Source organism: Podarcis tiliguerta (assembly GCF_965153285.1).
Source record: "Podarcis tiliguerta genome assembly, chromosome: 2".
NCBI lineage: Eukaryota > Metazoa > Chordata > Lepidosauria > Squamata > Lacertidae > Podarcis > Podarcis tiliguerta.
The window spans coordinates 119778726-119791241 of record NC_139535.1 but is presented as its reverse complement, the minus strand read 5'-3'; the positions used below and the strand labels follow the sequence as shown (position 1 = coordinate 119791241).

At 48.1% G+C, this 12516-nt stretch overlaps 1 protein-coding gene across 1 annotated transcript; it reads left to right on the top strand.

The window, feature by feature from the left end:
* On the top strand, positions 1-11252 carry RDH8 (retinol dehydrogenase 8). Its single transcript, XM_083428323.1, has 6 exons — positions 1-202; positions 3592-3753; positions 6409-6588; positions 7649-7742; positions 8616-8799; positions 10729-11252. Exons 1-6 carry the CDS (start codon positions 97-99, stop codon positions 10951-10953), a joined length of 951 nt encoding a protein of 316 aa, XP_083284449.1. The 5' UTR covers positions 1-96; the 3' UTR covers positions 10954-11252.
* The last annotated feature ends 1264 nt before the right edge of the window (positions 11253-12516 follow it).

Sequence of the window (12516 nt, the reverse complement as noted above, 5' to 3'; positions counted from 1 at the left end):
CTCAAGCCTCCAGCTGATCCCTGGGTCACATGCTGGAGGAGCTCTGTCACTCTCTCAACCCTGATCCCTTCGGGCACCACTCACTGCAGCTCAGCCATGGCCAAGGCGGCTCCGCGCACTGTGCTTATCACCGGCTGCTCCTCGGGCATCGGGCTGCGCATGGCTGTGCAACTGGCGCAGGACCCAAGCAAGCGATTTCACGGTGAGACTGGGGCATCCGCTAAGGGGGTTGGCGTGGAACTTGCTCGGGGGAGGATTGTGTGCTCTTTTTGGAATTCTGAAACTCTGGTGTGGGACCTCTTGCAGAGGAGCAAACCCACACGGAGGAAATGGGGTACCCGCAAAGCTCTGCACTGTTCAGCCCTGCAACTTGCAGGAAAGGACTGTGGAACCAGGGAGGGTGATAATCAGAGAGTTAAAAGAATGCAGCATGCTCTGGTTTTCTCCCTTGAGCCAGCCATTATTCTCAGGGCTCTGTTATGGTCTGGCAGCTAGAGCATGCCGTCACACCCACCCTGGCATCTTCACGCCCCGGGAATGTGCCTGCCTGTGCTGCCCACCCAATCGGACGTCCCTTCGGTATTGCAGGAACTTTGCTATATTCTCTGGATTCCCCCCCCCCCAGCAGCTACACTTCCAGCCACCAACGCCTTTGCCCACTTCCCACCTCCAAATCTCCCCCAACCCACTGCTGCCCTATTTTCCACAGGCTAAGCAGAAACAAGCCATTCCTCTTTGCCCAGCAGTTTGGCTGGACCCAGACACTGTCCAAAGGCCACTTGCATAACAAACTACACATGACATGGGGGTAAGAATGTTACCAAAGCCCAGCTCTTCTCTGCCCCCCACCCTTCGCCATTCCAGTCCCACCTACTTTGCTCTTTGCTTGCCATGGGAGGCAGAATCCTAATGAGAAGCCTCGTGCTGCTCACACAGTCCAGAGTTAAGTAACTAGTTCAGGAAGGTGCTGAGTCCAAAGGGCATTAGGTAGAGAGTGATCTGTTAGGTAAGGCACGGCGGACTGACATACATTTGTATGTGCACAAACACCAGATATGTGCAGCAACGCAAACACGTGTGTGTTCAACAGCAGACACAAACATTGTTTGCCCAGTATGCACAGCTTTCCAAAACCACATGGCTTCTCTCACTCACACACTCACACACACACACACACACACTGCATGCACCACATTTGTGCATCTACAAAAAAATAGACATGTCCCACTGGCAGAAATGTCACAAGGACAGACTTGCTAGATCAGGCTAAAACATTCATCTAGTCCAGCATACTGTTTATAGAAGCAGCCAGTCTGGTGTTTCTGGAAGCTCAATAAAAGGGGCTGGGCAGGAATGATCATCCTCTTCTTGTCCATCCCCCCAAATCTATATTCTAAAGTCCACTGCTCCTATACATGTAGGTTCCATTTTGATATCATGGGCAATAGACAGACCTATTCCCGCCTCCCCGTGAGTTTGAACAAGCCTTTATTAAGGCCATCTAAACTGGTGACAGTCACCTCATACATCATGCAAAACAAGAAAAGTATCACATGTAGTCACAGTGAGTCAACATAGCCTGCAATCACACTGCAGGTATATAAACACACTGTGGCTCTTGCTCCCCAGACTGAAAAACCTTATGAAACACTCACACTTCCGATTGCAAATACAATCACAAATACCATTACCAAAAGAGTCTAGAGTTCTTTGCTAATTCCCTTTCCCCCCTTACATTCTGTGACAACAGAGAAATGCTCTATTGTATTAAATTACATGTGTGGAGGATATTAGCTCCCCTCACCCCAGTCTCTCTTAGCTATTGGAATACAGGAGGGAGAAGAGTAGGATTTTAAAGGATATTAGTAGGAGACAGATTGCTGGGGCAGGTGATTGCAGTCTTTGAAAAGGAAAGAGGAAGGTGGGCAAGGTAGATTAAGAAAGCTTCATCTGGATAGCCTGATTACAACATTTAAAGCTGTTTGTCTACAATTGTGGGGTCTAGAAACTTGATTTTTTTAAAAAAAATAAAACCAATCCACCTGAATTGAGCACCGTAGGCCTCTGCTATGCAGGATGCTGCTTGAAACCAAACAAGAAGCTTTAGCCCTTTGCCATTTGAGGCCAGAATGAGAGAGAGCACAAAGAATCCTCACCTGCCAGCATAAAGCAAAGCTATGAATCAGGGTGTCAGCCTTGCAGCTTCCTTCCACATGAACTTAAGCAAACAACCCTCCCTTGCCTCATCTGCAATGTGGAACAGGATCAGGCCTCACACCAGGTCAGGCTATTTGTTCATCTAACACAGTATTCTCTCTGCTCTTACTGGCAGCAGATTCCAGAGTGACAGGGAGACATTTTGCATCCTTCACACCTGTTTACCTGGTCCTTTAATAACAAAACAAAAACTAGAGATGCCAGGGACTGAAATGGAGAACTTCTGAGTCCAAAGCATTGCTCTGTCCGTGGGCTAGATCCCCTCCCCAAAGGGGTCGTAGCCGAGGGCAATGCCCAGTAGGTCTTTGACCACCAAACTGCCAAACTTTGGGTGGTGGGTAATAACACTAACCTACCTTGCAAGTCTGATGTAAGGATTACTGTAACTGGGTAGATGCATGCCCCCTGGATGTGTTATCTAAATGCTAAGTGTTATACAGCTGTGTGCTGCAGCATATTTAGACCCGGGTTTGGGGGCCTGTGGGCTCTCCAGGAGCTATTCGACACCCAAGAGCTTTGGGTGGTTCTGGAGGGTTCTCTGCCCTTTATATATGCTAAGTGCTCTTGTTACATAACTCCCTGTCCATGGTGTGTCTGTGTGTTTTGTGGTTGATATTCATTGTCCTCATCATTATTTCTCAAAGAGAGGCACACACAAAACCACATGTATAAAACCCAAGCATAAGCATAGAAAAACATAAGTGCACAAACATGTTGCTAGTAGTCTTGGCAACAAAGTATTCCTCTCCCCCCCCTTCCCTCCACAGAGGGGATTAACGACAGAGGGATTTAGCATCATGACCCCAAAGCGGCTTACAATGCATGAATCCTCAATTGCCCTCCTGACCCCTAGCAAAAAAGCTCACATTCCCTACCTCTAAGCCGGCCAATTGGCTCCCTGGGCCACACAGGTGTCAGGCTATGTAACAGCAAACTGACTTTGAGGAGGCGGGGGGGGGGGGAGCATGTCTATGAGCTACTAGACCCCCCTCCCCCTCTCTGAGTTCTTTCTGAACCGGAGAAGCTTCAGGGTTCCTGACCCACTCTTCTCAAGATGTTCAGTTTTCATTAAAATGCATTCAAGTCTCTAGTCCTTGTAGGGATCTGATTAAATGCATACAGGCTTTTTTCCACACGATTGCTCAGTAAAAAGCAAACTTGCTGCTGGTTTTCAGTGTTCTGTCCAATGAGTGCAAAGCTCTTGGATACACACACACACTTGAAAATACTAATTTGAACCTGTGGGGTTAGATGTATATTACTATGCACACTTTGGCAGTTTTTCATGGGCATGATGCCCCTCCAATCTACTCTGAATGCATCTCAGCACCACAGAACATTTGGCTATGCTCCTGTGCGCTGTCTCCCTTCCAGTCATTGCCACCATGCGCGACCTGCGCAAGAAGGACAAGCTGGAGGCAGCTGCTGGGGACACACTCAACAAGACCCTCAGCATCCAGCGCCTTGATGTCTGCAACGATGAGTCTGTGGCTGAGTGCATCAACAGCCTTCCTGAGAAGCGGCTGGATGTTCTGGGTAAGGTGCAGCCAGGAGGAAACTCCTTTATCCTATGGCAGGGGTGGCCAACTCCTGAGGGACTTTCAGAATTAAAATCTGGCAGTGATCTACCCCCCTTTTTAGGGGTTCAGGTCAAAGTTGTTGAGCTTCTTTTAGAGGTGGGGGTTCCGTTTTGGGGGCGGGGAGACTTTTAAGGGGAAAGGGGATTGTTGGTCGCTCACCAAAACAGCGCTGTGGAAGCATTTCGCCTCACAGCTCAGGAGAAAATCCAGGCAGGGGAGAGCGAGCGGCGCCGGGTGCTCTTAGGCAAAAAGCAAAGGAAAATGAGCCCGCTGTGGTGAGGAAAGGGAGGTGCTAAAGGGAATTCAGCAGAGGGTGCTTCCTGCTCTATTAAGTGCATGCCCCACCACATCTTCTCTCTTGAAGCTTCATTACTCATGCAGGTTTCATAGGCAGGTTTTATTCAGCTCTTGAAGGGCAGGCATTTTCTCTGCCCAAGAGAGAGTCGGGAGAAGCCCCTATGGCAGGCCGAAGTTGCCTTCTCTGCCGCTTTCATCCTCACGGGGGAGATTGTCTGCCACACACTTACAAGGAAGAAAGCAAAGGGGCATGCTGCGGGGAGGAGGCTAAATATGTTCCCTGCCCTTGGTGCCCCCCCCCTCCCACCAACCGCTGAGAATCCAGCTTGCTCCTTTCTGCGCATGCCCCGCCCCCGTCATTGGTTCTCCCTCTTGGTAACTCTAGAGCAGGGGCTGGGGGAGCTTCTTCAGCCTGGGGGCCACATTCCCTTGGAGAGAACCTTCTGAGGGGCGTGTGAATGTGGTGGGTGGAGCTGGAGGCAAAAAATGGGCAGAGCAAGGAACACGATCCTTATCTTTGTACCTTAGGCTGCATTCAAGACACATGGAAACCAAAGCCACATGCACACACAGCGCCATCCTTCACCCAGGGAGCAAACTATACTATCACAGCTCAGGGACACATTCCAACTAAGCAATAAAAGTGTAAATTAACTGCAGTTGATCTAGTTTGTAGATCAGGGTGCTCAATCCACTATCCTACTAAAATAAGGTAAAGGTAAAGGTACCCCTGCCCGTACGGGACAGTGGTGTCCGACTCTAGGGTTGTGCGCCCATCTCACTTAAGAGGCCGGGGGCCAGCGCTGTCCGGAGACACTTTCAGGTCACGTGGCCAGCGTGACGAAGCTGCTCTGGCGAGCCAGCACCAGCGCAGCACACGGAAACGCTGTTTACCTTCCCGCTAGAAAGTGGTAGCTATTTATCTACTTGCACTTTGACGTGCTTTCGAACTGCTAGGTGGGCCGATCGTATGGTCGGCGGGTTGAATCCCCGCGGCGGGGCTGGGACCGAAAGATGGGAGCTCACCCCGCCGCAGGGATTCAACCCGCCGACCATAGATCGGCAAGTCCTAGACACTGAAGTTTTACCCACAGCGCCACCCGCGTCCCTTCCTACTAAAATAGCTTATTGTTTTTTTGTTTCTGTTTCCCATTTTTACATGTTGGTTTGTGTTTTCAGTTCAATGTGCTCAGGACCTTTCTCAGATCCTTAAATGTGTATGTTTCACAAGCACAGAAACTACTTTCAAGTGAGGTAAAACAGTGAGTAGATAATGGTGCCCATAGCCTTGCTCCCAAGGAGAGTCAAAATCCAGGGAGCTGTTTTATTTATTAGATAAACAGGCAGGCATGCGCACGCACACACACACACAGCACATGGCATAATGTGGCACCTAGTTTATGAGAATGTACTAAAATAGGCTGACAGCCACAGTGCAGGACTTCCTCTGTGCGAATCTGTCACAAACAATGGTAAAACCTGAGAGCCCTGTTATCACTGCATTCCACTGCCAGAATAAGAAGGGTCTATCTATTATCCTGGTGCTGTGGCAAATGGTGTCATTGCTCTCAATGACATCCCCCTCCTCTACACTACAGGTAGAAAAGCTGCAAAGGAAGTCTGAGAGGCTCCTACCGGGCTGTGATATATCAGCAGCAAATTCACACACTATCTCACTGTCCAAAATGGGCCCTCTGTCATCCGTCATGGCCCAGTCCCTTTTGTCATGTCTAAGAAGAGTGGGGTGCATTGTATTTGGTGTTGCTAGGTACAGCTGTGATGATGAGATGCTGTGGTTGCCTAGCAACCACAATGTTTCCCATGGGGAGAGGCCATTTTGTATACCAAAAACATGCTTGGGATACTAATTGTCCCAGGCTCTATCCCCTGTCCTCAGGCCTAACAAAGTGTCCACAGCAGAGGTAGAGCACTCACACATCGATCTCTAACATCCCTTCCCTAACCTGGTGCTCCCCCCCCCACACACATATTGTTAAATGGCACTTGTCATTATCTCTGACTGCTGGCCATGCTGGCAGGGACTCGTGGAAGTTGTAATCCAAAACAGCTGGAAGACGTAATGTTGGGCTAATCCTCAGGAAGAAATGACAGCCATTGATTGAGCACTGCAGGGGGGCAGGGGAAGAGCTCCTGTTAGGAGGAGAATATGGAGAGGCATGATGAAACCAGGGGTGGAAATAAAGTGGGGACTTCCATTCCTGTCCAGACAAGGCTCTGGCAGGATGGGAAGCTATGCTGGCAGGAGATTAATGGAACATAGATATTTCTTAATATCATAATTTATGTTCCCCAGTGAACAATGCCGGTGTGGGGCTCGTTGGGCCTGTAGAGTCCATTTCCATCGATGACATGAAGCGCATCTTTGAGACCAACTTCTTTGGTGCCATCCGCATGATCAAAGCTGTTCTCCCTGAAATGAAGCAAAGACAGAGAGGACACATTGTAGTTATCAGCAGCGTCATGGGATTGCAAGGTATGAACGGAATAGGGAGGGCAGGAGGAAGCAGAGCAAAGATATCCAAACTGATACAACCTCAAAGCCTTGGCTTAGCTCTGTACCTCTGTAGCCAAAGAGACCTCATGGCCCCACAGATCAGTTCTCTGTCAGCAGGAGTGAAACTCCCACAAGTGATAGGGAGCATGCAAGATCTTTCATTTGAGATAGGAATGAGTTGGAATGAGTTTTGGAACACCAAGTTCTACCTCAAAAATTTAGAAAAGAAATCTGAACTTTTTCTCAGATGAAATGTTGGGTCTCATTTTCCTGGATCTATGCCTATCTGTGACAAACTTTCAGCATTAAGGATCTGACTTTTTTTTTTTTTAAGCATGTCACAAAGCTCTAATCTTCAGTTCTGGAAATTGCTTTGTTCTGGCAGATGTGGATTCTAGGGTACATGCACACATTTCCCAATATAATATGCAATCCTGCTTTGATTGTTAGTTTGTATTTATTCCTTGGTGCAACACATCCAAGTGTCACAACCATTAATATTCCTCAAGCCCCTAAGTACCGTCCCAGTTAAGCTGTTCCTCTGTGTTACTTAGGCCTGGATTGAATGCAGGAAGAGGTGGGGGACAGGAGGAGCACATGCCTCAGGTGACAGGTGGAAGGGGTGCCAAAGAGCAAGGAGGGAGGTGTGTCATGGCTGTGCACACACTTAGTGAATCCATACATTCCAGCCAGAGTCCACTTATTGGAAGAGAAAAGTCTTCCTCCTTGCAATCCCCAGGAAGAGGAAGGCAAGAAGCTGCAGTGGCTGCAACAGGATGACAACCATAACAGTGAGAAAGAGTTTCTCCCCATAGTCCCCAGTCCCTCCACCACCACTGCCAGCCATCTCCACCACAGCTGCTCATCTTCCTCTTCGTGGGGCGAGTAAGGAGGTGGGCTGGTCAAGTTGAAGGCTAGGGCAAAATTTGTATAGCTGGCTCTGGCCTTACCATTTCTGTTTTATCAAGAATGTAGCAACCTGTGGAGCAGTGTGCTATGATGGTATGCTCACCTCAAATCCCTTCTGCTTTCCAACCAGGTGTCCCCTTCAATGATGTGTATGCTGCCTCCAAGTTTGCCATGGAAGGTTTCTGTGAAAGCCTAGCTGTGCAACTCCTTAAATTCAACATTTTGTGAGTTGAGTGAGCGACATGGGGGCAGATCTCAAAGAGCTTAAATTCTTCTACCCAATTTAGTGAAACTGGAAGGGATTTGCACAAGCAACGTCCTTCCCCGAAACATCAGGGAAAGGTACACTCAGATAGAAACAGAGATGGGCCCAGTTCACACACCATATTAAATCACCGTTTAAAACAAAGATGACACCTCCTGGATCAAGCCAATGGCCCATCTAGTCCATCCTGTTGAGTCTTACGCTTAGGTCTGTCTGTTTTTGCTATTTTGCACTTTTGTTTTTGTGGCTCTTTTTGTGTGTGACTGTGTGGAACCCAGTTCAGCTACTGATTGATTGTGTGACTGCAGTACATTGTTTATTGCTTTCATTTTATGGATCAATGGTCTCGTTATGCTGTAAACAAAAATTGCCCTTTTCCCTTATGGGGTATCCAAGAGCCCATATAGAGTCCTTACATAGATAGTAAAATTCATGTTAACTTGCTGTTTTAGGGGTTGGTTTTAAAAGTCTGGAATGGATTAGTCCATTTTGCATTACTTTCTATGGGAAAGTGCGCCTTGGTTTTGGAACGCTTTGGTTTTGGAACGGACTTCCAGAACGGATTATGTTTGAAAACCAAGGTACCACTGTATATATAAATAATGGATCTCATGTTGATCTCAATGGCAGAGCTAATTCCCATTCAAGGAGGCCTTTATATATATAAAATGAACATTAATTCAAGGAAACTTCCCTGGGGCAATTAAGCAGGGAAGGGCACAGGGGCCCTGGCCATTTCCTTCCAACTTTAGGCATCTGATGGGAAGATCCCAAGCCCAAATGCTGCCTCATTTTCTCTCTCTTGCTCTCTTTCAATCCCTCTTCTACACAGCATCTCCATGGTAGAGCCCGGTCCAGTCAACACAGAATTTGAGATGAAACTGATGGAGGAAGTGGCCCGCTCTGAGTTCCCGGGAGCCGATGCTGCCACCGTGCGGTACTTCAAGGAGGTCTATCTTCCGGCCTCCCATGAGATATTCACCACCATGGGCCAGACCCCTGAGTATGTGGCTAAGGTAGGGGTCACCCTCATGAGTGACGTAGGAAAGCTTTAAAGCCAGTAGTTCTTCTACAGCTTCCCTGACAGATTTCACCTCACCGGACTGAGTTGTTTGCATAAGACAAAGCAGGAACTGGCCTCTTCCAGTGTTCCACACTGGCATCCATTGGTCCCTCCTTCTCTAGCCTGCTGTCAGGAAGCCAACACAAGGAGCGTAGTTAAGTAGAAATGGTGATTTATTGACCAAGTACACAGATAACGCCAGACGGCATTAACCCAGCTGCCGCCATCATGAATTGCGATGACTCTTGTGCTGAGTCCCTCTCCTTCCTCCAACTTAAATGGGATTTCTGACCCTGAAGTTTCTGCTTCCTATCACACACCCTCCCCCAGTGGGACTCCCTCCATTGGCTCATTGGATCCCCTCCAACTTCTTCCTGAAAAGACAGTCAATCTTCTCTTCCTCTCCTTTTCCCTTCCCTTGAGAGACCTGGGGAGATCCTAGTTCCCTTGGCAACCTGCATTCCTGAGGGTGGGGAAGTTGGGGAAGGGTTGGTGCTCAGCTAGGCTCCTCTCTTCTGATAGTTAACCCTCTCTCTTCCTGCCTACTTCCTCCACTGAAAGCTGGCTGGGCTGGCTCAGTCTTGATACCTGCTCTGTCCTGTAATGCACACTCAGACCCAGGGCCGGCTCTACCATTTGACAGAGTGAGGCAGCTGCCTCAGGTGGCAAATGCTGAATGGTGGGGAGTGATGGCAAGGTGTTGGGAGGACAGAGCTGTGCAGGCCACACATGGCCTTCCCTGTCCCACTCAGTTCCCCTGTTCCCGTCAGATGCAGTGGAGGATGTTGTCCTGCTGCTTAGTGTTGAAGTTAAGATTCAACCACCAGTCCACCCGACTTCTGTACATGGAATTAGGAGGAGCATCATCTTCTTCTTCACCTCAGGCAGCAAAATGCCTTGATCCAGCTCAGGCTACTAATTGCTTCTTTTAAACTTTATTTCTCACTTTTCGCCATGTAAGTCTCAAAGTGACATACTACGATAAAATACAGAACATACAGGATTTAAAACATGAATTAAGCTTCCAGAAATTTAAACCTCATAATTTAAAATATATTTTTAATAAGTTTTGTTTTTTAAATCATCCAAGAAGCATTCAGGGTGCAAAGGCATCCAGAAATAAACTGGTTTTGACCAAGCATCTGAAACTCCGTAGGGACGGTGCCAGTTTAACTTCTTGTGGGAGAGAGTTGCAATCAAACAGGTCAGCTTGGGACATCATGGCTTCCATGACAACCCTGAGGCTGCGTCAGTATATCAGCCACACCCTCAACCTCATCTTTGCCACAGAGCAGACCTTGATGGCTGGGGCAGGGTGGGGAGCTGCTTGCTTTGAATCAGTTGCCGTGGCCACACAATTCCGGGTAAGGTTTGGGCTGCCCTGCTCCCCTGTGCAAGGGTGATGGAACCACTAAGATGGTCCACCCTGAGACTGATGGAACCTGCTGGATTCTTGCATGGCCTGGGGGATTTTCTGGCTGACATGGACAGTGCTCCTGTTGATGCTCTTGCCTCACTGTGGTACAGTGAGGTGTCAAAGGCAGTATCCTTCTGACTACCAACTACTAGGGATCATAGGGGGTGGTGGTTATTGTGCTCATGCACTGCTTGTGAGCTAGCCACCACGAGAGCAAAATGCTGGACTCAATATGCCAGGATTCCTCTTCCTTTTATGTAATGGAAAGGCACCTCCCCAAAAGTCCATGAAAAAATAACAACAGTTGCCTATTGCTGTCTAGCACTGGCCTCTCCTGCACACACTGTGAGAATCACTGCTTCAAAATCAAGGAAGACCAAACACGTGAAAGCAGCAGTTGTTAGGATGGGGATGTGAAGCAGCTGTATCAAAATACCAACCTCTTTCCACCTTGCCTTCCTTCAGGCTGTTGTGAACGTCATCGCCAAGGAGCGTCCTCCTTTCCGGACACAGACGAACACTCTATACACACCGCTGGTGGCCCTGAAGTATGCGGACACCTCAGGGGATCTGTCCGTTGGCACCTACTACAACCTGCTTTTTCGCTTCACAGGCATCTTCCACCTCAGCATGAGCTTCCTCAAATGCATCACATGCAGCTGTTTCCGGCGCCGGGTCACACCTGCTTGAGGTCAGGGTGGGTAAGGCCCTGATGGCAGCAGAGCCTCACCTCTTCCCACTGCCCTGCTAAGGCTCTGTCGGATGACCAGAGAGATTCTGCAACAGATCAGTCCACTCCCATGTTTTAAAGCTACCAGGTTCTGGTGAATTTACAGATAAGGAATGTGTGCTGGGGAGGAATTAAAGGCAACAGGTCCTTTGGGGTGTGAGTAGGGATGTCAGAGCTTTCCAACAGAAAAAGGAGCAGGACTTGCCAATGTTTGTTTACTTGTCCCATGTTTGAACAGAAATCAACCCAGCGAATGCCATCGGGATTTGCTGTTGTTACTGCTTTCAGTCCGCAAATGATACATAATTGATTACATTTCCCTCTATTTGCATTGAAATGAACAGGGTAGAATAATGTAACAGCAACATACTTTATGTAATTAAGTGCATAAATTATGTGAGTCGCATAATTTCACCACAGCAGACAGCAAGACCAATAGCACAGTTTGTGGCAGAAGGTAAGCTGCAGCAGAATGCAACTGTGCTGCGTGCGACAAACACAGGGTGGAATGTTGCCTCCAGTGAAGTTTGAAATAAATCCAGGACAAAAACTAGGCAGAAGTGTGAGGGGAAATTGAAAGGATATTGGTATACTTCAGGGGACCTTCTCAGACTCTAAATAACCTCGACAGAGCTGTGCAAGTCTGGTGGGGGAAAGCAGCCCCATGGGACCTGGCAAAAAACTCATATAAAGTCTTAAGGCCCTACTCATACAGGGTTCTTGTTCCCATAAAGCTGAATAGTAGAGCATTCAGGACAGACCAAAATAAGCACTTCTTCACAAGTACATATTTATAGCTGCCAGAAGATGTAATGATGGCTACTAGATTAGATAGCTTTCAAAGAGGGTTTAAACAAATTCATGGAGGGTAAGGCTACCGGTGGCTTTCAGCCATGATGGCACTACCACCTGAGTGAGAAGCTTTCAGCCATGATGGCACTACCACCTGAGTGAGAAGCTGCTGGGGAGCATCAGTGGAGAGAAGATGCTGTTGCCCTCCAGTCCAGCTTGTGGATTTTTCCTAGGCATCTGCTTTGCCAATTTGAGAACCAGGAGCTGAACTATATGCACCTGGTCCTGCAGGGCTCTTTCATTATGTTCCACAAGCCTGCCCCACCCTACCACCCTCCTTAGCCAGTTAATATGATTATCAGTAAGAATTTATATGGCATTTGTATCAGATAATTGTTTCCCAATTCTAATCTCCCAAAAGGAGTGCCAGTGCTGAGTAGTGGTTGGTGAACTTCATCCTCACTAAGCAGGGTAGAAGCTTGCCATGTGACCTATAAGGAAAATCATTATTATGCCAAAAGGAAAATCATGAATGGTGTTCTTGAGATGGGCCTGGGAAAGTCAGCCTGTGAATGAGACTGTTTTCCTGGAGACAAATGGTTTGTCAAGGAGGATACAATGAGCAGTGCATGTGCCATGCAACTAGTGACACTGCCCATTAAGGCCAAATGGGCAGTTTGCCATTCCAAGCTTTTGTATAGACAATGTGCAGGAGAGATATTTGAGCAGCA